The 25,721-nt window shown below is 37.3% G+C and overlaps 1 protein-coding gene across 8 annotated transcripts in view; it reads right to left on the bottom strand.

Annotated features, from left to right (window-relative positions):
• Nucleotides 1-25,721, bottom strand: part of GALNT18 (polypeptide N-acetylgalactosaminyltransferase 18) — a 318,319-nt gene that overhangs the window by 247,905 nt on the left and 44,693 nt on the right. Inside the window, exon 1 of one of the 8 annotated variants that reach the window (XM_064512993.1) lies at nucleotides 22,408-22,571. The exons of the other annotated variants lie outside the window; for them this stretch is intronic. Within the exon in view, the coding sequence (XP_064369063.1) occupies nucleotides 22,408-22,486 (79 nt within the window). The 5' untranslated portion in view covers nucleotides 22,487-22,571. Of the gene's footprint in view, nucleotides 1-22,407; nucleotides 22,572-25,721 lie in introns of those variants that run through there. 8 annotated transcript variants of the gene reach the window in all.

Here is a 25,721-nt window from a genome sequence, read left to right as displayed (position 1 = left end):
GCAGTAGAGGAGTTGACTGCAGAAGCTAGGCCAATAGTCATATATTTTGGTTATTACTGCCAAATAAGCTGAATGCTCAAGGGAACAGAAATTCTTTGAACCAAACCAAAATAACACCATTTTGTGTATATGGGCTCCATTTATCTTAACAGAGTAAGTTACATACTGCCTTGTCTCTCTCTATTATTCCCTCATATCAATACAAAGAGATGCAAAGCCAGTCATAACACTGATACTGTGACTGGGATACCGCAAACAGGTGTGAGACAGTAAACAACAGGTTGAGTCCTGTAAAAGGCAAGAGACAATCCATACCAGATACACAATTTCTCAGGAAAGACAATAAAAAAAAGTACACCAAACAGTTTTCTTAGATTCTTTCATGACACAGAGATTTAAATATAGACAACTGGATGTTAATAATAATGTAATTTGGATGCAACAATTAATTAAAAGAGAAGCTGAGCACAAGCAGCATGAAACTGAAGACCCACCATGCACCATACAGCAATTTCTCATCTGGCAGCAGGAACCTGACCAACACTGTCATGAACAAGAATCTACTCATGAGCTGCACTGTTTCGTTATTCTGCTTACATAGCACAATGCAGTTTTGTTACTCAAAACTTTATTTAATCCAGGAACATAGCAAAGCATTCCATATGACTGGAATGGTCTACAATCTTCTTTATTATCACTGCTTGCCCACCCATAATGGTTGGTCTTACAAATGCTTTGGAACACCATAAAAAAAGACTAAATGAGGCTGCCTTGAATGAGAAAATACTCCCAACAGTATCTTGAAGTAAAGTGAAGTGAAGTTGAAATAAAACCTGAATATTCAGGTCCTTTCAGTTACCTTGATGGACTCTACCACATGGACAGTAGATGCACCATCACTCTGATATCACATCCACCTTCATGAAAATAAATGTTAAGGCACATTCCCACTATGAGACACCACAGAACAGTTTATCCAGCTGTTTCAAAACATGTAAGTGATGGTTAACAGATCCTTTCATTTTATCATTTTCTGTTCCACAAGTCTGACAATTCTGGCCTAACAGAGTTCAAAAGAAATGCTGGATAATGTGAAAAAATATATAGCTATTTTAAAATGTAATGTTTTTGAAACTAGAGTTAATTAATAACTGTTTATAGTTATTTGTTAGAAAGAGCAAATTTACAGTATAAACTCCTAATTACACAAACTAATGTTGTGTTATCACTTGATACTTTTTATGGCTCAGTTACAGCTATCAAAAACCTCTGCTGTAAGGATGCAATAAAAAAGAACACCTCATAGCAAAAGCATTATGTGCTTTTAATAGGTTGCTATGGAAATATTTTTCTTTCTGTAATATGGAGGTAGCTACATATGTCCAAGCAGAACACTGGCTGTTCAGTCATTGATTTGATTCACTTTCAGACACTTTCTACATTTGCACGATGTTTAACCCTTGTTAAGCAAAGATCTGTTACAAGTTAGTTAAAAAACAAACAAATAAAAACCTAAATAACTGATTAGGAAGATAGAACATAGTTACATCTCAGGAAAATGGGATTTCATCATTCAGAGAATTTCTGCAATTCAGCAAAAATTCACTGAGTTCACAAAAGAGTTTCCCAGCTCAGTGCAAAACATGCATTTCAAGGGTAGCTTCTCATTACAAAATAAGGGGGGGGGGACGGAGTATCAGATAATGTCTTGGCAAGAATCATGTATTTGACCATGTGTACTTCAGCAATGCTCAGATACATGCACAAGGTTTAGAAAACAATAGAAAAACAAACCCACTGCAGCACGGTTACAGTTTCACAACAGCACACGATAGCTCCAAGCTAGAGAGATGTGACAGCAATTAAACATATTAACCTTTAGAATCAGGAGACCCGGATTCAATGATCACAGTAGTTTATAGACCTTCTTGGGCTTGTCATATCCATTTCCCTGTATCTCTGCTCCCTATCGCTAAAATGGCAATAAACAGTATCTCTCTATTTCAGGAGCAATGGTGTGAGGATAAAAGCATTGCAAACTTGTGAAGCATTCAGACTTCATAATATAAAGAGTAAACACATCCCTAAAACACACAGAAGAGTTGGTGTTGTACTTACGAATCCTCATTCCCTTCCCACACTTCTAAATAGCTAAGTAGGCTTCAAACCAACACTGTGCCACTAAAAATAGGGCACAGTTCCAGACTGTCTATTTTTCCAACATCACTTGTATTCATTTCAGCAGTTTCACTGCAACAGAACCTAACCCGAACTCACAGATAACTATTTCTGAGATGGCTATAGTGGCTAGAGAACCAACCGTTCTCCCTATCCCCCTCCCAACGAACCTGTGGCCTCTCAGGATACACCTCCTCTTCTGCCAACCCTGCTAAAAATAGAGCAACTTGCACAACAGGAGTGGGGCAACCAGCCAAGGAACGTTACCGCTTCAGCTATTCCATCTAAAACTGCTCCTCAAAAATACAGGTCATGTCTTCTTTGGGCTAACCTGAACATGATAAAGCACAGAAGCCCTTCCCGCTGACAGAGGCCAAGAAAACTTTGTCATCCAGAAGTGATACTAAACTTTATGAACAGTCCCTTCATCAAATTGCAAGCTCATGGGAGCACGTATTTGATATCTATCAAAATTTTCTAGCAGTTACCTAACAGGAACAAGGATATAAATCCCTTTGCAAGGATTCTGCCTTACATGCAAGTGAAGCATATTTCACTTTGCTCACTCCCTACTCCCAAATTTACCAACATTGGTATAAAATGACCATGTAATAGAGAACCACCAAGATGCAAACAAAGGCTGCACTGTTTGTTTATGGAATTTATGAATAACTTCAGAAGCCAGTCTCACAGATATCTGCTGATATGGTTAATTAATGCCTGATGCATTAAACATTTTTCAGTTAACTTTGTTAATTAGAAATAGAAATCTACACTAAGAGTGGATCAAATTTAGACAGAGCTTGAGTAAAGAAACCAACACTTATGAAAAATAAAACATTTGCATTATTTTTCATATTTAGTGAGGACAAGTACAAGACTGAGATATGCATATCAATAGATATCAAAGATAATATACTGATTACCTCACATTTAATACCTTTTAGTTCAAAACACTAGAAATATATATCTGATATCCTAACTACATAGCACAGTTACCCCATTAACCATTGAAACCTAAGCATCTTTGCAAATGAAGCTGCAAGTAAGTGCAGGAGGGCAGAATGAGAATTTAACAGCAACCCGGGTTTGACATACTGAAGCACAGCCTCACGACCACCTTGCTTACAGGACTGCTCTTTGGAGCTGTGCTTCAGCTCTTATATTCCTGTGAGCATTTAATTCAGGCAAGTGCTTTCATGAGTTTGAATGAGACTATTTATCAGAGCCATTGCTCATCAGTATAAACGACAGTGCTTGCAATCAGGCCTCTCCAAAAGTCAGAACCTCAATTTGCCTCATAGTACTCCATAACTAAACCACATCAATCTGAAAGATCTGCTTCTCCACAGGAAGAAATGCAGACTGTTTTACTATTTGATTCATAAAGCTTGTTTCATGCAGTAACACTGATATCTTACACTTCCTGCTCACTGTGGAATTTGCACAAATTAAGACTGCACTTCTGCCCCCTCAGCCCAAAAAGCCTGTCCCCTGTTCTTCAGAGCATCTTTTGCTGAGATTAGGAGTGTACTTTCGGTATAGTAAAAATTGGAAGGCAGACTGCAACTCAGGAAAATCTCCCACTGCGAGCTGGATTATTGCTGAAGGTTTGAATCACGACTATCTGAAACCCGAAACAAGAAGCGCAGTCTTGATATACTCTCTACTCCAAGAGCTGTGCAAGAGGAGAGGCTGTCACAGTGCAGGGCCCATCTTCCCACTCTCCTGCTGTTACTAAAAAGCTGCATGGAGGGAGTACTCCCCACCAAAACCAAGCCCATCTTAACCTCCTATCTACCAATAGTCAACCCAGAATCTAGCCCTCTTTCATACACCAGTCATTCTGGGCTGCAAAGGGCAACAGAGCTGAACACAGATTGGCTACATTTTTCCATTTTCATTACAGAAAGATTTGCAATACCAACGGCTTATATGTAGCGCTTATTCTGGCAAATAATAGCAATGAAGTGAATCCTAACTAGGAACAGTTAAAGAACTTGTTTGGTTTTAATCATTCAGTAAAACATGTCATAGATCAAACATTCTGTGACCAAGATGCTGCAACAACCTTTTAGCTCAAGAGAACCAAAAAGAGAAATAGATAAAAAAAAAAAAAAAAAGAAGCAAAGAAAAGGAAAATCAGTTCTTTCCCTCTCAATCCTCCTCTCTCCTCAGTCATCCAGTATGAGCTAACTGCAAAATGAAAACACCATATTGCAGTGTTGATATTAATAAAGGCAAGAAATTCAGAGGAAGGGAAATTTCTAACATGAACTCTTTATACAATTTTCACATTTTTATAAAATAAAAATAAAGCAGTATTGAAGCTTCAAATTATATACTATATAAAATATGTATATATTTTACACCAATTTCTGATGACTTGGCTTTCCAAATAACTGCTGTACAGCTATAGGTGAAGAATTCTGCACTTTTTAAAAATATTTCTATATATTATTATATTTTTGCCTAATTTATTTTTCCTTTCCCAGTTCTCCAGAGTTTGGCACATCCCTTCCTGCCAAAATTAAAGAAATAGATTCTACAGCTCATACCAAATTATTCTTTCCATCAGCTTGACTGATTCTTCTAACTGTCAGGACACACACATTCAAAAACAGACTGTTGTGATTCTTCAAAGAGAATTTCCCACCAGACATAAAAGTGATACCAAGTGCAGACAGAAGAAGTTTTTCACTCAGTGAAATATTTATGTGTCTACAACATTGCTGATTTCAGGACATTATAGTTTAGAGTATTGTACTTCTATAGCACTGCTTTTTGTCTCTGCAGAAGCCAGGTTTAACAAGCTGCCTCTGTATCATAACCAGTTTTTAAAAAATAGTATTAAAGAAGAACATACATACATTCATATGCATAATATATGTTGAGTAACACATTTCAGCACCAAACAGTAAAAATTAGAACAATTACATGTGGTAATGTTATAGGACACATACAACTTGGTTTGTCTAATTTCCCTTTCAACTTCTTATATGGTTCCCTATTGTAACAGAATTATTTCCTACACATTTAAGTTTAAAAGAATTTCATTCTATTGCCTTTAGAGTACAGTTATATGAAAATACTAATTTTAGGAGGTGATGAACTCCCAGGAGGTTTTGTAAGGGGATTTCTGAGAAGAAGCTGGATGTACGGCAATAAAGTTCAGAAGTTGGATGTACAGCGATAAAGTTCAGAAGTAGAAACTAAAATTTAGGGAACCCCAAACGGAAGCTCCATTGTACAACTCCCTTATTTTTCTCCCATTAATTATTCAAAGATGCTATGTAGGACAGTATGATGTGACTGAGTTTGCATAGCTTTGCTGAAGCATGAGAACCACATAGGGTAACTTGCTCCCAAGGGACATGGAATGACTGTAGATTCCTATCTGTGGGTTCATGACTGAACCTCTAACACTTTCAACTCTACATGCTGAGTTCAGCCAGCACGTTTGTTAATACTTAAAACAACCTTTACCTCTAAGTAACTTCTTCCAAATTACCCCTACTCTGATATTCACCACCTTTTGCCCATTTACCAGTAGAACACTTTTTTCCAAAGTTAAATCCACACAAACCTTTCTATTTTCTGTGCCCTTGACACTGATCAATTTGCACTTCTCTACAAAACTGGATTATGAAAATGGTCAAGAAGTAAAAAGCTTTCTCCTCCAAGCTAATAAAATTATACGTTATCAAACTCCGGTCCTCTTCCAAGTCTTCTATTTATTCTTTAACACATCATTCCTAGACAAGTCGTGTCCTTTACAAACCTCCATAAATTAAACTGCAAAAGCTCCTTCTCAAGTAGGTCAATACTAAAGCACTGTATTTTAACTATGAGATCACATGGCACTAATGTCATGGTAGTAAACTGATTGTAGTTCACACAGGAATATTAGTATAAAATAATATTTATAAGTATATCTAAAAGGAAATTTTGACTGATGGGCCAGATATTACAAAAAATTTTCTCCCTAATTGTATTTGTAATTAATTTTCAAGTTATTTCTTAACTGACACTTTCTTTAAAGAGAACCATTCTGTCACTGGTGGATAGTTTAAAAAACATTTTCTGTGATGATCTCAATGAGGTAGATGGAAGATTGTGACATCACAGTAAGAAGATACTAATACTCTCAGACTTTGTGTCATCTTGACTTTCTCTCCTCTTCCATTTTACAAGTCAAATCGCTTCACCTACATTTAATCTGGAATTCCTTTTTTTGCCCCTCCACTTTTTTTAAATTGTTGGCTGCTTAAGGAAATCAAGATCATTCAATTTGTTGTAAATGCTCATAGAAATCAACTATTTGAAGGAAAACTGCAGGATCAACGAACAAAAAGATTGCTCAGGGATAGGACATTAATGCACTCTACAACAGGAAGTATTTGTTAGATTTCATATAGTATAACATTATAGCTATGCAAAGCTCTTCACATTTACATGCATCTTTTACTCCTAAAAACGGATTCAGGCTGCTCTAAAACAACAAACTAAAAGATCAGTTGCTCATTCTCGCCACATGTACAACTTCCACTGCAGTTGACAGTGGCTCTTTACATAAAGGACATAACAAGACCAGATTCTAAGAAGACAGTCTACAAAGACATGGGGAAGTCAGGGTTCAAAGAAAAACGTCCTTGCAAAATCTTCACAGTTATTACACAACAGTCTGTGATATAAGATAATAACCTAGATACCCCTGTGTGTAGAGATTTAACTGATTTGCAAACTATAAATACTGAAGATTGACAGACACTAACTGGGGACATTTGTCTTCTTATAAGCATGATCAGAAACCAGTTTTATTTTTGTGCTGGTAGCCAGAGGGACAGTACCAACGGTGTTAATAAGGATAACAGTGATGCTTTGCAAACAAAGTGAACCTCCTTTGAAAACTAGATGTAATCATACTTCTCTTTCCTTGACTTTATTAATAATCAATACCATAAAACACTAACATTTCACAGGCTTTGATTTCCTTAGAGAAGCCACTTCCTTCCCAAGCCCATTCTGCAAGGGCAAAATTTGATTTTTCAGTTTGCCAAAACTGTAACATCAAAATAACGCTCATTCCCTTAGAGAATTCATGCCTTCTTGTGGAGCAGCGCAGATTGTTTGTTTAATTAAGTCGGAAGTCTGGAAATAGCAGGTGCTACAGGGCTAACATTGCCCAATTACCTAAGTTAACACTGCTGCAGTGAAGTGACTATCAACATATAGTAGTAACCAGGTGGAAAGCAAATAAAAGGTCACCCACAGCAATTTTCCTACTTTGTCTACAAAGGGATTTATTATATTTTATATGTAAATTTGAAACTAAGAATTTACGCCTGTTTGTGTGTTGCTGGGATAAAAATCTCAAGGGCCTATCATCCATGAATATCTCTGTGCACTCACAGTTAGTAAGCAAGACTTAAGGGAAAGATGCAGGATGAAAGAAAAAAAAGGAGGAGAAAAATTGCAGAAGACATTAATCTACAGAAAATTTCACAAGACAAGGTCAGTACATCGGTCATTGTCTGTCTGAGGTAAGAAATTCAATAAAGTCAGAAGATAGCCTTTTGCAAATCTCCTGATGAATCTTTGTAACATCTTTCATTTCAGTAACAACTTTTATGGCTAGCACAATGTAAAACACTTTGTGACAGGCAGCTCTTGAAAAGTCCCATACACCTGCACAAATGCCTGGAAACAACCAGAAATAGTTTGCCATCTTAAAGCTTCTACTAAAATTTGATGATTCTACAAGATTTTCATAGGAAAGCTCCACCTGTTAAAACTTTTTATTTGTATCATAATAATCTCAAGAGTCTCCATTATATTTGGGGACAATTTTATTCTGTCATGTATGGCTATATAAAATATGAGTTTCTATTCTCCTCTAATGTGCTATGCAAGAGCATGACCTGTTTCTGGACCGAAAACCTATGACCTCTTCTTTCTTATACACAGAGCTCATCAGAAAAAGTGTTATATTTCTTCAGCCCCACCAAACCAAGAAACTTAACCATCACTTCTTATCAAAAGCAAAGTTTAAACATCATAGTTCATCCCTAACCATCAAGACTCTTAAAACTTTATCTTGCTGTATCCTCCAGGAACAGGCAGCCAAAAAAGCACCAATTCCAACTTCAGTACTGGTGGCCTAAAGTACAGATGCACAGTTAGTGGACAGGCATACTCCTCCTCCCCCTCCCCCCCCGCACACTCCTCCTATTTCAAGTTAGCAGGATAGGAAATCTCAATTAGGTAGCCAAGAAAAAATGCTACAGTTCAATAATCTGACCTAATCAACAAATCTTCTCAAATTAAATGAAGCCATGATGTTACATATAATCCAACTGTACCTGAAAAACAGGTATACTTGTTTTCTATGGGGGTAGTTATGAATTTCTTGGATGGCCTTAATTTCACACCGGCAAACAACTCCACATACTTTTTTTCTCCACTGACAATATTTAATGCTGTTAAAAGGTTGTAACACCACAAATTGAACTAATTCTGTACTGAAAAAGCGCTACAAAAAAATGATGTCAGAGACTGCATGTTCACAAAACTTTTAGATGCAAATTTTGGCAACCTGTGGTCTATCAGCTGTGCAGTGGCCAAATATACAGTAATCTCACAAAAGAATCTTAAATTTAGTTTGAATTAATTCATTTTATGACATCCATAAATTAGATATTATTAAACTTCATATGAATCCCATGAACAGAAAAGACTCCTTTATGAGCTAACATACTATACTTTTTTCCCTCATAGTTTAACAATCCCTAAATAGTGTCTGTGTATAACAAGCAGCAACTGTTTGTATACAACCACAGTTAAGTGGATGGAACCACGAGCTTTAACTTGCCCAAATGCCTCAAAATATGCGTCCACCTAACTTGCAGTGTGCACATGGTGCACGAATCATTCTTCTGTGTGTTTTGCTTTTTTATTTTTTTCCCCTGCATCTTCCCAATTACATAGGGAGTCACACTGAATAAAATTAATCTGACAGAAAAATTTTAAAACAGATCTTCAGGGAAAATAAAAAAAAAGAAAGTAGTACAAGTATTTATGAAGGCACTGAGATGAGACTTGCATGACGTTCAGACTCTTTCCTGTCACATGCACACCAAAACCTGTGCACACCTGTAAACTGGCACTGCCAAAGCAGATAACAAATTGTGACAACCAACTGGCTATGAACTGTGTGTAATGTTATGCTCTTCTAAAACACAGGCCTATTTATATTCATCTTTCATTACCCAGTCCAGCTCATTCGATAGTTTCATTTGTGAATTAAAGATGTATGGAATTTCATTAAATCCAGGCTTTCTAAATTGCAGGCTAGCATCATAACTACCGGAACCACCCTTCTTGGATTGCACTGGTTTTAAAGGATTATTTGTAACCCAAGACACAGAAGTCCAAACTAGCTCTGAACAGGCAGAACAGCATCTGCTGGCATAAGGCAGGGAGCAACCTCATTAGTAAAGTGGCCTCCTGAGAAGTAGGGCTGGTTAGGCCAGATACACAGCAACACAACGGAGCCACTCTCCTCCTCATATCAGAGCCAGCACAACCAGCCCAGCTACCCTGATCAGCACTGCACTGTACGCTGCAGGCATAGTCTAATTTCTTTGGGGGCAGGTACTTATTTATTGTGTGATTTATGAATGCCTAGCACAATAAGACCTGACCTAGTTAAGGCCCCAATTTACCGCAACTGAGATGCCTGTTACATAAAATCCAGGTAATTAAGAAGGCAGACTGATTTAAAATCAGAATAAAGTACTTTTAACTATGTAGACTAAAATTTATTTTTCACTTGATCTCAAGAGAGCTGGAGGCTATTTAAAGAATTTCAAAATATGTTAATTACAGCATATTGAGTGTTTATAGTTCATGTTTTTTTCTCTATTTTTTCCCTCCTTAAAAACAATACAAAATGCTAGCGTATGGTACTGGCCTGAAGAGCAGCTGTCCTTCTGATACCCAAGGGGGAAGAGATAATACATAAAATACTAAAAGGAAACCACATAAGGAGAGGTCAGGTTATCTAATATGGCCAAGCCTCTGCTGAAGCAGTTCATACTCAAAGCTTTTTGTCCCATTTTGGAGTTAACATAAAGCCTTTAAAAATCCCCACATCCCATAATCTTTATATTACAAATTCCTGCTAAACAGCAGGATCTCTACAGAGTCAGTCCAATTAACTTGTTTTCAGAGTGCGTGACTGCCTGCTTCTCCCACCAGTATATAAAAAATGATGGCAACCACCCGAATTGCATTGAGGGTGCCCATAACAGTCAAAATCTGCTTCCCATGGAAGTCAAGGATCCAGATCATTGTGCTTTGTATTTTCACTTTTCCCACTGCATAAGACAAGAGGACAGCATGGTAACTTTATACACCTTTACCACTAGAAACAATCAGTATGGTAAAGGAAACACACTTTAGCTCTAAGCAATACAAACCAGAAGCACACATGGTGGCAGTACAGCAGGACACTGTCTCTAGCCATGCTGTACCACAGATGATAGCACCTTTCATATGTTTTATGCACAGCTTCCGAAGTTAAAGAACAAAACACAGCAAATTCCTCCTGTCTGTGACTAATTCTCTATTCTTTTCTTTCTGCTTTTTTAAACAAACCTGCATCCTCACAGGAAGCTTGTAACAGAAGAACACTGAGCTGACCATAACACTATCATAATACTTCTGATAACCTGCCATGGGGCTGCTTTCCATCTCTCCTTTTGCATTAAGTTGGGAGCTGTCAAATTGTTTCTATTCACGTGAAAGCTCTTTAGGTTTCAAAGCACAATACCCACCGTGAAGCAGTATGCACCTAATTATATATAAACCGCATGCCAAATAACACTCAAACAGCTTCAGGATTCAAAACAAAAACAGAACAGGCAAGTAATGAAATTGGTGGCACATGCACTGTACAACATTTCTGTGATGCTACACTGAAATCTGCACAAAATAAATGAACCCAATTTAATATTCCAATACCCAATGGAACCAGCAGCCTGAAGGAAAGGCTGGAATTGAAGCATTACTATAAATTGCTTTTTTCTCCCACTCATAATGGCTTGTTTCTCATCATTCCTAAATGGCAACAGAAACCATTTACTGTAAGTCTTATAATACATAAATTAATGTCACCAATCTGCATGGAAACATTTTGTTTGCTTACCAGCATTATACTATATAATGTTTTCTGATCTAGATTCTGCGCCATCATTACAACTGTGCACAGCACATTGTAAATCTAATGTTTAAGAGGGGGTTATTTAATCTGTCTTAGTATCCAAGTCCAAAGCTCATTCCAGTGAAGCTAATTAATTACCAGCAAAATAGTGGATTATTATAGTTGTTACTAAAACACAGCCATTATATCAATGCATTTATATATACTCGTTGCAGAAGAGTTATAACTTCAAGCCAGGGCAGTTGCTTGACAATCAAAAGGAATTTTCTCTAGCAATTTCCATAGATTCTTTTGATTTTCCCTGCATCCCAGGCGTTAACGTTCTCCAGATGCAACTCTAGGTGATAAATTTGATAGCTTTTGAAAAATAAGAGGGGAAAAAAAACAACCAACTTAGTCATTTAGAAACTGTTCCTACAATTAAAGAATGTTTGCTACTGTCTGAGATCTGGGAATTCACTGGAATATACACATTGTGACTTCCTTAAACATTTTTCAGTCACAGACAGACTTTTAACTGGGCAAAGGACAGGTCTTTATTCATCTCCTATGACATCTATAGGCAAATGCTGTCAAAGAAAGAATGCTGTACAAAGTACCATTTTGTATGCCTGAAAGAGTTTAAGAATTAATGAAATCAGACTTCATTAACTACTTCCTAATAGCTTCAAATTCCTTTACCGGAGAAATATAAAGTATTTGACAATAAAGCATACCATCAATTGGACAAGAATGTATTTTAATTTGGGGTCAAGGAAAGAAAAAAGATTAGGAGAAATACACAAGTCTTCTCAAAACATAGCAAAATAGGACTTCAACATTAGACTATCTTGCAAGAAGGTAACTTGTTTTCTCTCATACTTTCATGTCTACAATAGATGGCAATAACAATGCTAAAAAAATGATAAAAACATCTTGGGACTATATGTACCAACACTACAGCTCTTGCTTACGTATGGCTCTCCTAGCCAGCCTAGAAAAGCTAGAACACCTCATAAGAAGGGCTAACAGCTCAGGACACGCAACACAACACAATGTTGGTTAGCTCATGCAGAGAAAATGTAGAGAGGAGGAAAAAAAGAAAAAAAAAAGCTTCATTTGCTTGCTAAAAGATACAGTGGCTCAAAACTGGCCAGCCTTGCTCATGTAATTAGTTCTATTGATTTCAAGAGATTTAGACTGATAGAGCTTTAAAGCAGAATCCATCTCATTTAACTGTAAGCATTTACAGAACAGATATCTACATGTGGGTTAGTCACATAAGCTCCTTTAAGAGCTAAAGGAGAGGTGGGTGCTTTTATAGAGAAATTTAGATGCATATGTTGGGTTGAGATGAGTCTGCTCCTTTACAGGAGGTCCTGACATAACCTTCAGTCAGCTGAATCCCTCTCCCACTCTCCACAATGCTCATGTGGGGGGAATGGAAGTGAAAACCTGAGAGTGCTATTTAGAGTTTAAGGAAAAATAATTAAATGAATACCCTTTTCCCCTTCTTTTCTTTTGTGGAACCAAAACATCTCTGAGTAAGAACAACAAAAAGCAGAGCTTGAGCTAGAGCTCTGGAGGCCCATTCTAAAAGTAACAACTTCAGGCACTGTTCTGTTCCTTTCCATTCTGCAGAATGAAGACTGTCACTGCTTTAGGAGAACTCCTCTAAAGCATTGATTTACAAACCAGCAGAAAAAGTTATCGTGCAAGATAATCAGTTACTAAAGTTGAAACAAAATAACTAAATGTTAGTGAGACTCAAAGTCATCAGAACTGCTAACCAAAACCGTATTAACATGAACGCATAGCAGTCAAGTTTAAATATACACTTCCTTTAAAAGTTAAGCTCTCAGGTTTGTTTCTGAAAACAAGAACCGAGGTTTTGTCATTCACGTTATCTTTCACATGCTCTACCCTTTCAGGCAAAATACAACCATTTAGGGTAACTTTACACTCAGTAGACTTGTACATTTAATTGTCACTAGAATCTTATTAAGCAACTTATGAGTAGAGCTTTGCACTAATGTAAATACCAGTTCCCATAGCAAGAGAGACTGAAAGAGACTCTTTCACCCAAAAAAGCCAGAGAAACAGAAGCAACAAAAGAGCCCACCCTCCACAACCTGAATTTCCTTACCTCCTTCTTTCCTCCTACTGGACAGCACAATAAAATATTGAAATGGAAAGAAATATTTTGCTTTCCTATTGGTAATCTTATTGAACCCATCTAAAACAGCAAGTCACAACAGACCACACATAGGCAACCAATAAAATGAAAATGTGAAGCTTTAAGTGCATGTCATGCCCGGAAAACTACTCTATGTAAACTGTCACAAGTTACAAACAACAAGCTGAAATTCTGTCATTCGCTTAGCCAAAAGAAAGTCAACTGAGAAGTCAAGTGCAGGCTGAGTGTACCTTTTAAAATATATCCTGGCCATCATCAAGTCAAAAGTAGGAGGGAAAAGATTCTTGGCTATGTTTGTGGATTTGAGTGTTGTTCTTTTTTTTTTTCCCCCTCCTCTTAAGTTGTGACCTATTTAAGCAACTCAAGCAAAATTTTAAAAGATCTCAAAGTAAAACCATCAACTTCATGCAGAAAATGTACGAGGAAGAATAGTCAGAAAATGTACTAGGAAAAAAGAAAGGTCCTAATATGTTTTTTTCCTCCATTTTGTTGTACAAATATGTTTGGGTGTGGATTTTTTTCTTTCCTTCTTCCTCTTGTCTGCATAAACAAATAAATAAGTATAAATACTGCTTTGGAATTCTCTCTCAAGATGGCCGTTTCATAAAAGTATTTTTCAAAGTTTACCTTGGACTTTTTTGTGAGGGAATAAATGCATTTTTCCCAGGATGAATGACTAAAATTTGCCATCTCCATCTTTCTTTCCTGGCACAAAGGGATAAGCTGAACTCACTAATTCCACTGACATAAGAAATTTTAATTATTTTTTACATCGGTATTACTTTTTTATCCTTACATGACTAAGGAAGGAAAACTTGCAAGAAGGGAAATATTCCATGTTCATAATAATCTGGAATATACAGGAAAAACAAAACAAAACAGGCTTCTCTATATTCACAAAAATTCAAGAGAAACAATGCTCCAAGCACAGCCTCCCCAAAACTACTCAACGAGCAGGCTACAGATTGCTCTGGAAAAAAAAAAGCAAGGTCAAAGTTTGATTAATTTCTACTAAAATGCATAGTGGAGCAGATTATACTAGTCTCATTCATTGATTACTACTTTACTGATCAAGTAGTCCTAAATCCCTAGGATTATAGGAAGAGTAAAGTACTACACAATGCAAATAAGAAAACATTCTGTCTGGAAAGCCAGGACTTCCAGCTCCAATAAAAGGAACTCAAAATAAGAAAATATAAAGATAAGGTTGGGACTGATAAAACAAACAACCCCCCCCTTCCAACACCCAAAAGACAGTGATGTTCCTAAACCAGCATCCCAGAAGTCACAGCACGGAAAGTTTACCCTCCAGTGTCTGGACATCCAGAGACCTGAAGGAAGGGCTTAGTCATTTTTCTTGAAACTGCCAGATCACACTCCTTCAAATGAGAAAGGCTGTTTGTGACACCTACTGACATCCACCATCTACAAGGTGTTCTTTAATAAGAACAATCTTCTTTCTGAAAAGGAGATCAGGAGAGAGCAAAGCCCAACATCATAAACCAGTGCAAGTATAAAGAGCACTGAAAGGCACCACACAAAAACTGGTAGTGTATTTTTTGAACAGAAAATCCTAAAAAAGAGTTGCTTTAAAGCTCTCAACATTTCGGACTGCTCTGTAAAAGGTCTGAACTTTTGCTTCATACATGGAGAGTTCAGATAGACTATGAGAGGAGATAAACATTCAGTGTTTTTGGCATGGTTGCAGAAAAGATCAGAACATAGAGAATGCTTTTTTTTCCCCACACCCCCATTCTACTTATCTTCCTGTTATGTCAGCAAAACTCTACCTAGAGAGTAGATTAACTAGATTCTGCTTAAAACACATGCTGACCTGAGTTCTCAGACTACTGCTACAGAGGGCTCTCATTCTAAGCCACATTGCCTTTTACTGCAATGTGTGGTAAGTGCTGCTCCAACAGCACATTTACTACCTTTTTATTTTTCATAGGGAATTAGACATGATGGAGGTTAATCTAATGAAGCACATATTTACCAGATCAGAAAAATCAAACATGCAAATGTTTGATGCTTATATTCTAGAGTGTTATTATGGGAAACACTATATGAGGAGGGCAAAAAGGATGTACAAAATGAGCATTTCTACTAATTGAATTTTCCTCCAAGAAAAGCCTGTTTATTAAACTGTCTGAGCATCTAAAACTCAGTGGAACTTGGGGCTAGACAACTTTGATTTGGAATACTTATTCTGAACTGTACAGAAGCACTTCTGGTGTAAATCTGCAGAACAAAGAGCTGAACTCCCTGACTGTTTGCACCTTAAGGCATACACTAAAGTCAGCTGAAGAGTCAATAGCTTGAATGATTCCATTAGCACGGAAGTGTCCAAGAAGCTGAAGCCATTCACACAAGCTCAATGGAATTAAGATATTAACAGAGTAAATGGCAACCCAGCTCTTCCATAAGTTACGTTTGCTGTTCTGAGTAAATACCATCATAGTCAGGTAAAGGCATAAGGGTCACAGTTTAGGGATTTGGGAGGCAGCTGGAGAAAAGAGTGTTTGTGTTTAAGCACACATTAGGAAACTGGCGATTCCTGCAGAGAGAGTTATTAATAATTAAACAGAGCTTGTGGGTTGGAAAACTAATCAATAACATACATTAAGATCAGACAGTCCTTGAAAAATGGGCAAAACACAGGTTTCAGGGAGTATGAATTCTTACTTAAGGTTGTCTGTTTACAGCCCTCAAATACATTACTACTAGATGAACTTAATGCTGACCTTCAGACTTTTGAAACTATAGCTCCTTACAGTGTTATGTTTAAAGTCTTACGCCATTTATAAAATATTCCTAGGTAACCACAGTAATTCCCTGTACTGTTCCTCCAGTCCAAGATTTAAGGCTTTTTTTTGTTTTGGTGATCTACATGTAAAGAATTTAATGAAAGTCGCTAGGCAATTCTTATTAAAGCATGAATTAAAGTGGGTTTTATTGTAATAAACATTAGCTTACTTTAAAGAACAGGAATTCTTGCTCAAGAATAGTACTACTAGAATTCTTAATTAATTTTGCCTTTCCTGTGACTTTTAAGAGTTCATTTGAAGAAGTACTCTTAACAAGATATAAAGTCCTTGCTATAGAGCTAAATTAAATAACAGGAAATTGTGGAAAGTATATGACTACAATATTGTAGTCAGCAAATGGATTTTTTTTTTAAAGAAGTTTTAGTAATTGTCAAGACCATTTACAACTCTGCAAAAGTTTGTTAGCTGAGATTTTGGCAGTGCAATACAAAAGTAGCAGAGTCATCAATTTCCTTGCTGTGTCAGACTTCACAAATTTTTTCCCAAGAAGGACATGCTAACCTGCAAAGGCCTGCTTAACTTCCTTTAAATACCATGCAAACCCTAAAAGCCGAATAAACTACCTCTGTATCATAAGGTTGCTCTCAAAAAGAACACCACCACCTTTCTGGAAAATCCTCATTTCTTTTTTTACTATTTTAAAAGTATAAGGCAGTACTCCTTGTGCAACGCAAAGCAAGAAAAGCAACATGATCCTTCATCCAACCTGGTGACAGCAAAGAACAATGGCAGGGCCCCAGTCCTGAGGGCCATTCTTAGTGCCTATAAGCAAAAGTGTCATAAGGTCAACTGGCATTTTACTTAAGCAGTTAGCATAGGATTTGACCCTAAACAAGAGGAGATAAATTTGCGCTGTGGCAAAGAAGATTCCTAACAAAAATAGGGGAAGAATTCCTGTTATCAGAGCCAAAAAACACTTGTCAAAAATGTAACAATGCTTATATCCCTGCTACCAATGTTCTTCTAGCAGCTCTGTTCATTGCAAAGTGTCACGTTTCTGTGCTTTTTTTATACAAATATTTCATTTAGACTACACATTGGCTGATTACAGTGTATCCCAAACACAATTTGCCACATAAATATAATGATTGATTGGATTTGACAAGCCTCCTTCTAGAAGAGTAAACACTGAAGCTTTTGTTTAGGGATATAAATCAACTCAGCAAGCCAAATGTGTCACCTGTGCCAGAATGGAAGGAAAAATCATCCCCATTTGCTGGTAGAAAAACCACTGGTAATATCAAAAAGAGGAAGGCCCATTAGTCGAGAGAATTAATCCAGATCCCAGCTACTCAGAAGTATCTTCAAAATGGCAGGCTTTCACCAGACACGCATCTTTCCTGTAACTGATCACTGCATTAGTAACAATGATCCTGCTCTAAATGCTGTAAAGATTCAACCTGAAACCTGGAATAACTTGCTGGAAACTAAGAACTGTCAATTCAGATGTATCTTATATTTCACCTCCAGACTGATCCAAAGGCCAGTATTTGCTTCTTAATGTAGAGTGTGAAAAGTGTAGACTACACTGAGAATACTTTCATGTCCTATAAAGTTTTTCTTAATTCAAGAATATTTAGAATACATAGGTACCAGGGACTGGTACACGAAGCTCTCTTAATTGCAGCCTGGCCACTAGCAAGTCTTACTCAGATTCTTTACTGCTACAGGGCAAAACAAAGATAACAACACTACTGAAGATTTGTTCTCAGTTTTGGGTTCCCACAGAATGGCAAATGATTACGTAAAAATCAGCTGGCCACTTTAAGTAAGCTAGAACGCTGTCCTCAGCTGAAAAATGCTGATATATTATGGGAGGGTCGCATACATCCTAAGCAAACAGCAAAAACCCCCTCATACTCTAAAAGAGATACTTTGTGAGTTCAAACACGAAAACTCTTACCTATCATGTCCACCTAGGACCACAACATGCGGCTTTGCAAACTGTCTCAAGCTGTTCTTCCTCCCAAAGCAATACTTCCAGACATCCCTACAGCAAATCCTTTGCAAAATACTTTGCAGACCACTGAACAACATATAGGAAGACTTTTTTTTCCAGACTAGGTCTTCTGAAGTTCTTATATCTAAATATATGTATATATTTTTACATAGCTCTTACATAGATATATATACATATACACACACAGAGACAGATATTCAACGGGGGCTTCAGAGTTTCCACGAGTCTCTTCATTTTCCACATCTTACCTACCACTCTGAAAACTTACTCCCTTCCAAACTGTATGTGTACACATACACCATTTAAAGACACTAAAGATCTCTAGCCTGATTCTCAAATTCCCAGTCAGATTCTGCTCCAAACAAGTGTCATACAGCCTAAAGACAGCATGGCAGCACAAAGAAGAAAGACCTGCAGTTTGAAGGAAATCAATCCATAGGGACAATAAAGGTTCTGACAGGTCCAAACTTAAAATAATTAAGCCCAATACCCGACAAAAGCACACCCCTTTCCAGTGACCAATGCTCCCCAAACTCTGCAAGTACAAACATGCAGCCTGGTGATTTTCCATCCGGATTTCACTTATTTTTACATCGTCACCCTCACAAATGCAGCAGTGAGTCTTGAAACTAAGACTGCCATAGTGAAGAATCATTTTAATGTTTCACTGTCCCACTCCAAGTGATGCCATCACTGTAGTTCCTAATCACAACTTTCAAAAGAACATATGATCACAGAACTTCATTGTCGCTGGCAATCCTGAAAGTGAGGTAAAGGCACAACCAGCTCAGAAGATCTTCTGCATTATATGCAAAGATAGCAAAGTACACTTTCTGTGTCATTCATTAGTAGTGCTGCTAATTTGGCTGTGTCCCAGTTTTTGAACCATCTACCATCAGAACTCAATCTAGCTGATACAGAAGCAAATACGCTGTAGTACAAACCAGGGAGTTGCAGTCTTACTGGGAGAATGCATAGCCACTTTTCTGAATAGGAATTCTTTTTTAAGAAGCTTAGAAAGAACACTAGGACACAACTAAATCAGCTCACAGAGCACAAGAACTGATAATGCCAGTTTTCCTTTGGACTTACCTCCATGGTTAGGTGAGCTCCTTTGAAGCTTTTCCAAAGGTCAGGGTACTACTAGGCCATCATTGAGGGTGGGGGGGTCTTTTCCAAGTACATTCTCTGATGTCTGGTATAAATAAATGCAGCCTTTCAGTTGGCAGAAAGAGAGCACTTACAGAGTGTCCCTCTGTTAAGTGCAGGAGATTCATATGGATGTGATTATCTCCAAGATTTTTAACCTCTAATTCCCATCAATTTGGCTACTAGGTTCCAGAATTACTAGAAAGATGGAGTGAGAGAAGAAACATTGTTTTCTTATTAAATCAGATTAAGATGTAATAGACTGAAAGAGTAATTAAATAACTGAGTAGGTACTTGATTTCTCCTTTTAATGCCAATGTTACTAGCAATATTTTAAGCAATTATACAATAAACAAATTTCATTACACAAATTTCTCAGAATTATTGTTGTTGGTCTTTTAACCTCTAGTTCTCTGAAAAGGGATAGCTATGTAACACAGGCAATATCATACATTTACAACTTTCAAGTCTGAAATTAAAAGATTATGCCTAAAAGTCAGTGAATAAACAAGCAATAAATGCAAACCAGCCACGGGCAGACCCATCTCCCAGTGACACAATGGAATCATATCGTGCCGCTGACACAAGCTCTGAATTTGTCCTAAAAAGGAACAACATTTAGTACCACTGTCAGCTCGTGTGCTCTAGAGGAACACAAGGCTGCGCTACCACGTAGACTAAATCCCTACTATCTGAGCCACAGTTTGGGTAGCTACTGAGGCAGACGGAAGTACAGAGTCAGGCTGACTGTTTGCTAACTAGACTACTGATAACCAGCAACTTCATAGACAAAAAAAAAAAAAAAACCTTCTATGACAGGGAAATTATTCTTCTCATATTGGAGTGACACTTGTGCTGCTGACTGACCTTGTCCACAGTACACGATATGCCCTTCTGTAAACACTAAATTCATCATCATATTATTAAATAGGAGTGCAATAGCAGAAACTAATATTCCATGGTATCACAGTCATCCAAGGAAATACCAAATCTGTTAAAGCAATGTTTGGATTTGCTGTTTATTTTCTTAAAATATATTTATGCAGATACATATGTATGTAAGATGATGAAGAAAAATACTGCAAAGGGCATAACCACTAGGGTCCTTCTCATCTGAACTGCAATACCAGGAATGCATGTGGGCAAAATTCTGAAGTACGCCTTAAGCAATTTAAGAGATGAACTTTTTCTTGAAAAGATAACATGGACTAAGGCAGGTTAAGTCGCTCATGAGAGAAAGGGGGGGGAAAAAAAAAAACCCTGTGTGACCTATGAAAACAGGATTTATGTGCTTTTGAAAAACATCCTAAATGCCTGCTTCTCTGACAGACGTGTGTTTTTTCATCACTTTTAAATTTGTAAGGTTGGTACTCACACTGTCCAGATTTGACTGTATTTTTGCGTTAGACAAAAGGCAGTGATAAAACAGGTGCAGACAACTAAGAATCAGTTTAAAACATACTTTTTATCATATGCACATATATACATGTTTTTATATATATATATACACACATAAAAGTGTATATATATACACACACACACAAAGTTCAGTCAATAAGTTGTATACACCTAACCTATATCTACCTGCCCCAATGTATGTATGTATATATATACACACACACACACACATATATATATACACATACACACACACACGTACATATATACGAACAAATGAAGTCAGTCAAGAAGCTGTATACAGCTAACAATTGGGCAAACAACCTGCATTCAGACCTCTGGAATATTTGTTGCAAGAAGAGATCTCCTGCTGGACCTATATGGGGCTTCAATACTGAGGCACTAAATAGAATATCTTTCACTCAAAGAATGGCATTCTTCAGCAAGCAGAGAGGAAGCACGCTGGACAAACAGGCTGCTTTCAAGCTTCTGGAAAGTAGCTGCAAACAGAACTTAAGAAAACTAATCTTACCTTCAAACACAGAAGAACAAGAGGTTTACATTTTAATTCAAACTCCTAGTAATGCAAATTCTGAGCTTAATTTGCATAAATATAAAGAACCACACAACACAAGCCAGAGAAATTTCATTAACAATACCAAAATAAAATCAGCTCTTATGTTTATGTTCTCATGAGTTCATCCTCCACAAAGGTAGAGGAGAGGGGCTACTGCTCCAGCTGGTGCACGGCTCCAGGTGAGCCTATGTCTACCCTTTCCTTTTCTGCCTTTTTACAACGCTAGCAAGTTTCCTGGCTAAACAGTATCCAGTCACTCTGCCTGGCGGGAATAACAGACAAAGTGAGATAGAGCAGATGTGTACTACAAAAGCTTTGAAGTATTTAGACATTTTGGACATTTTGTCTGCAAGAGCATACCAGAGAACGAACCTGTCTATACATAGAGTTCTATACATGTGAAGTATGAAATGAACTTGGCCATCTTGGAAGAAGGAAAACTCACAAAACTGCAGGTGGTTATTACAAACGTATGAAAGAAAGGATGTTGAAGAAGGAAAATTTACTTGAGCACAATCTTTGCTGAAAGACATTCTATTAAAAGTCAGGACTGCAAAAACAAGATCACCGCCTTAGCTCTCACACTTTTTTTCCAGGTCCCTTTGATGAGATTCTTCAACAGGAACTTTCAGCACCACAGAGGAATTCTGCCACCACTTGCAAGGCTTAGCTGTTATTTCTGAGGTCTTTTACATACAGTGGACAAAGTTGATGGGGAAAATGAATTTTCACTCCCACTGATGTTATTTGAGATCTCAAGTGCTCATAAAGATTTGGCTTACTACATGGTTTTACGTACCTTTCCAGCAGCCATTTAGTCTTTTTCAAAAATCTCTTAATTTAATTATTTTTTTCAAAGAGGTAGGCAGTATGGGAACTCCCATGCATTTGTAAGACACCTCTCACGACAGAACTTACCTTTTCCTAATCTCCTGTCTCCACAGGTTCCCAAAGTCCATTTGCTGAAAATCACTAACTTATTACGGCATGAGTCCATAAGGTTTAAAGAGTATGGTGAATATAAAAGTAAAAAGAGCACTCTTAGAATTCAATTACAAAGAAGTTAGGCAAGTTTGGTGAAATCCAAAAAACAGAAGTCATCATGATCTTCACTGGGATGTATGCACATCCTGTCACAGGGCACTCTTGTAGTACTTTAAGCTGTTATCCAAATTCTATGTTATAATCTTCACTGTGCATACAAGCCCTAAGAGACAAATGAGACAAAAGAAGTGAAAGAAATACTGACTTTGCAGCAATCTTCTTTGTATCTTTAGTTTATCCATTCAGTTTATATTTTGGTTTTGGAGCTGCTAAGGCAACTTGTAACAAAAGCATCAGACATGAGGTATCTCGAAAATGGAGAACCAGCACAGTGCTGAGGTAAGCTGTATGGTCAAAACACAAAGTTCAGGTCTCAATTTTCCTAAAGGTAAATACTGACACTGATACTTTAATATGCCCACTTAAGGACAGTATAGGACTTCCCCTTGTAAAGCTTGATTAGAGATGTAAAACATAAATATGTAAGATTCTTCACCTTTTCTACTCCCACTGTTATTCACATTGTTTTGGCACACTGCTGGTTCCAAATGTACCCACATAAAAGGACTAGTTGTGCCAACAGCATTAAAACCATGCCACACCACTGTCAGCTTACCTCAAAGGGGCTAATTCCCTTCTTACTGCTTTCATTGCTGTCTGGTGTAAAGCAGCAATGACTCAAGGACTGTATTTACACAGGTGTGCTGTTCAGTAAGAAGAAACCCTACAGGTGGGAGGGTTTTTTTCTTATCTTCCTTGCTAAGGAGCAACAAAAACCTGTGGTTTAGCATGTTTGAGTCTTAAGAAAATTATTAAACTGCATACAGTTTCCCTCAGGGATGGATTCAAGCGCATGAGTGAGTTTGTTTGTTTGTTTAAAGACACAGCTACTCATTCTGCTGAAATGAGCAGCATTTCTCTTGAGTTTATTTTAAACTCAATGAAAATTATATTTTTTTCTTCCACCTTGTGCTGAATTGGCTCTTGTAGGTAAATTGCCTGAACAAACCCTACTTTTTGGATGATAATTGAGTGAGCATGGGGAATTTTGCCAGTTCCTGGTGTCTGAGAGGTAGTAGAAAATAACATCTGTTCTGATCAAACAGCAGAAAGGCAAATTACAAGTCACTCCTAATAAATCTGGAGCATGAACATTAAGTAGAGAGTCGAAGATAAACATCAAAAGTATTTTTTAAAAAGTAAAAATATGCTCTTTTTATTAGCTTAATGTAGCAAAGCTAAGCTGCTACATCCTGCTTGGTTATTTTATCATTTCTTCTGGCATACCTTACACCGTCACAATTTGTCATTGTGGCTAAAACTCTTGCTTTCTCTGCACCATGTTCACTGTAAAAACGTCCAAGAAATTATGTGGCTACATACTGACATGCAAGAACAGCCTGGCTAACTACATTCCCAAGCAAAAATTTTAAAAATAGGCAGAAGACAGAAGGCAATCTGCCAAGTATTTGCCATTGCCTTGTACTGCATTTGTGACAGTATTTTATATAACCCTTCAATAATTACATTGTTTTTTGTATTTGAGGATACTTTGATTCTTTCTTCTCACCCTCCTCTTTAATCTTCACATCCAGGTGCTTACACAGTGATGAGAAAAATAACTCCATAAATATGAGGCAAGCGCCACCCCTGCTGATCATGACCCAGCCCCTGGGTACCCCGGAAAGAATTCTTAGAGAGCAGACGAGGGGACAGAGGAAATGAGTTACTGCTTTTCATGCAGTTCTGCACAGATCATCCCTCCCACCTCCAAGCCCCACAACAGTGTAGATGTATGAATTACCGCAGTGTAGCAATGACAGTAATTTATGTGACCCCAGCAGAGAAAAGAATTTAGAACAAGAAATTCAGGTACATTCACATTGACTGAGAACTCAGTCCAGAGATCCTCTGTTATATTGAAGGAACGTAATCCAAAAAAGAATTTAATTTCCATTGATACATTAAGGTTTTTAAAAGAAGGCAGACTTTGAAGACAAAACAGCCCCCTACCAGTATTTGCTTTTTCTCACTTTTCCCCCCTATCTTTTTAGGGGAAGAAAGGGTGCAAATGCACAGTACCTAGGTAAATGGCTTTACTGTTTAAAGTTTCCCTAAACTGGACAGTTAAAACCACAGACTCACTGCTAAAGATAAGATGCAAAAGATTACAGAAATAACTTCTACTGAATCCATGCAGACACACAGAGTACCAAGTATTACTTCCTCTCCGTACCTTCTTGCCCCAAAGCAGCTAAAAAAAACTTTTTATGGAAATTACATGGCATTCTTACCTGGCAAAACCAGATGCAAAAGCTAAGGTAAAAGCACAAGCTCTTTGTCTCAACCTGCAAAGGAGAACATTCCCTCTTTTTGTCCCAATAGTGCAAACATACTGACAGTCCTTATTCACATAAACATATTCCCAAATACAGCATAACCACTCACAGCCTAAGAACTACTCAGACAAAAGTAAGCAATAACAAAGTATAATCAAAAAATCATCATCCATGATGATGCAAATTCTATATTTACCACCTTATTAATAAAGCTTGGGGAGGATGAGGCTTACTCCATAAGCTACACTTACGTCCACATAGCTAGTAATTCCGCAATGTGTTTCATTGCTGGCAGCCATACAAAGGGCACTTTGGGCTGAATGGTTGACTACCCATCAATTCCTGTACACCTGATAAAAGTGGTAAACATATGGCCATGTGGGACAGAGTTTGTAATGAAACTTCTACAACATATCTGTTACCTGTGTGCTTTTTCTTTGCTGTGGTCAACGTTTCTTTTCCCACGTGATGAAGAAAATACTGATATTTTACCAGGTAATACAAGCTTTTGCAAGACCGTATCAGAAGCTTTTGTTTTCCTCTTCCTCTCAAAACACAAATAGGAGCATTCTTTGAAATATATTTAGAATAAACTTTTTTTTTTTTTTTTTAAGTGTTAATTGTCAGAAATGTTGCCAGCCTGTTTTTAGCAGATGGTTTCCTATTTAATGACTCTAGGCAAGGTAGAAAAGCTTTAATCGATAGAATCAAAAGAAGTGTTGAAATATTATATGCAATTTTACAAAAATCAAAGGCATTTCCTACATATTGTCAAGCAGACAAAAACATATTGACACATTGTTACTGCAAGGAGCGAAGGAACTGTTTGACACATCATGACTAAGTTAA

The sequence above is a fragment of the Dromaius novaehollandiae genome, chromosome 5 (assembly GCF_036370855.1).
Source record: "Dromaius novaehollandiae isolate bDroNov1 chromosome 5, bDroNov1.hap1, whole genome shotgun sequence".
Classification (NCBI taxonomy): Eukaryota; Metazoa; Chordata; class Aves; order Casuariiformes; family Dromaiidae; genus Dromaius; species Dromaius novaehollandiae.
Note: the sequence above shows the minus strand (reverse complement) of the source record. Positions and strands in the feature narration are given on the sequence as shown.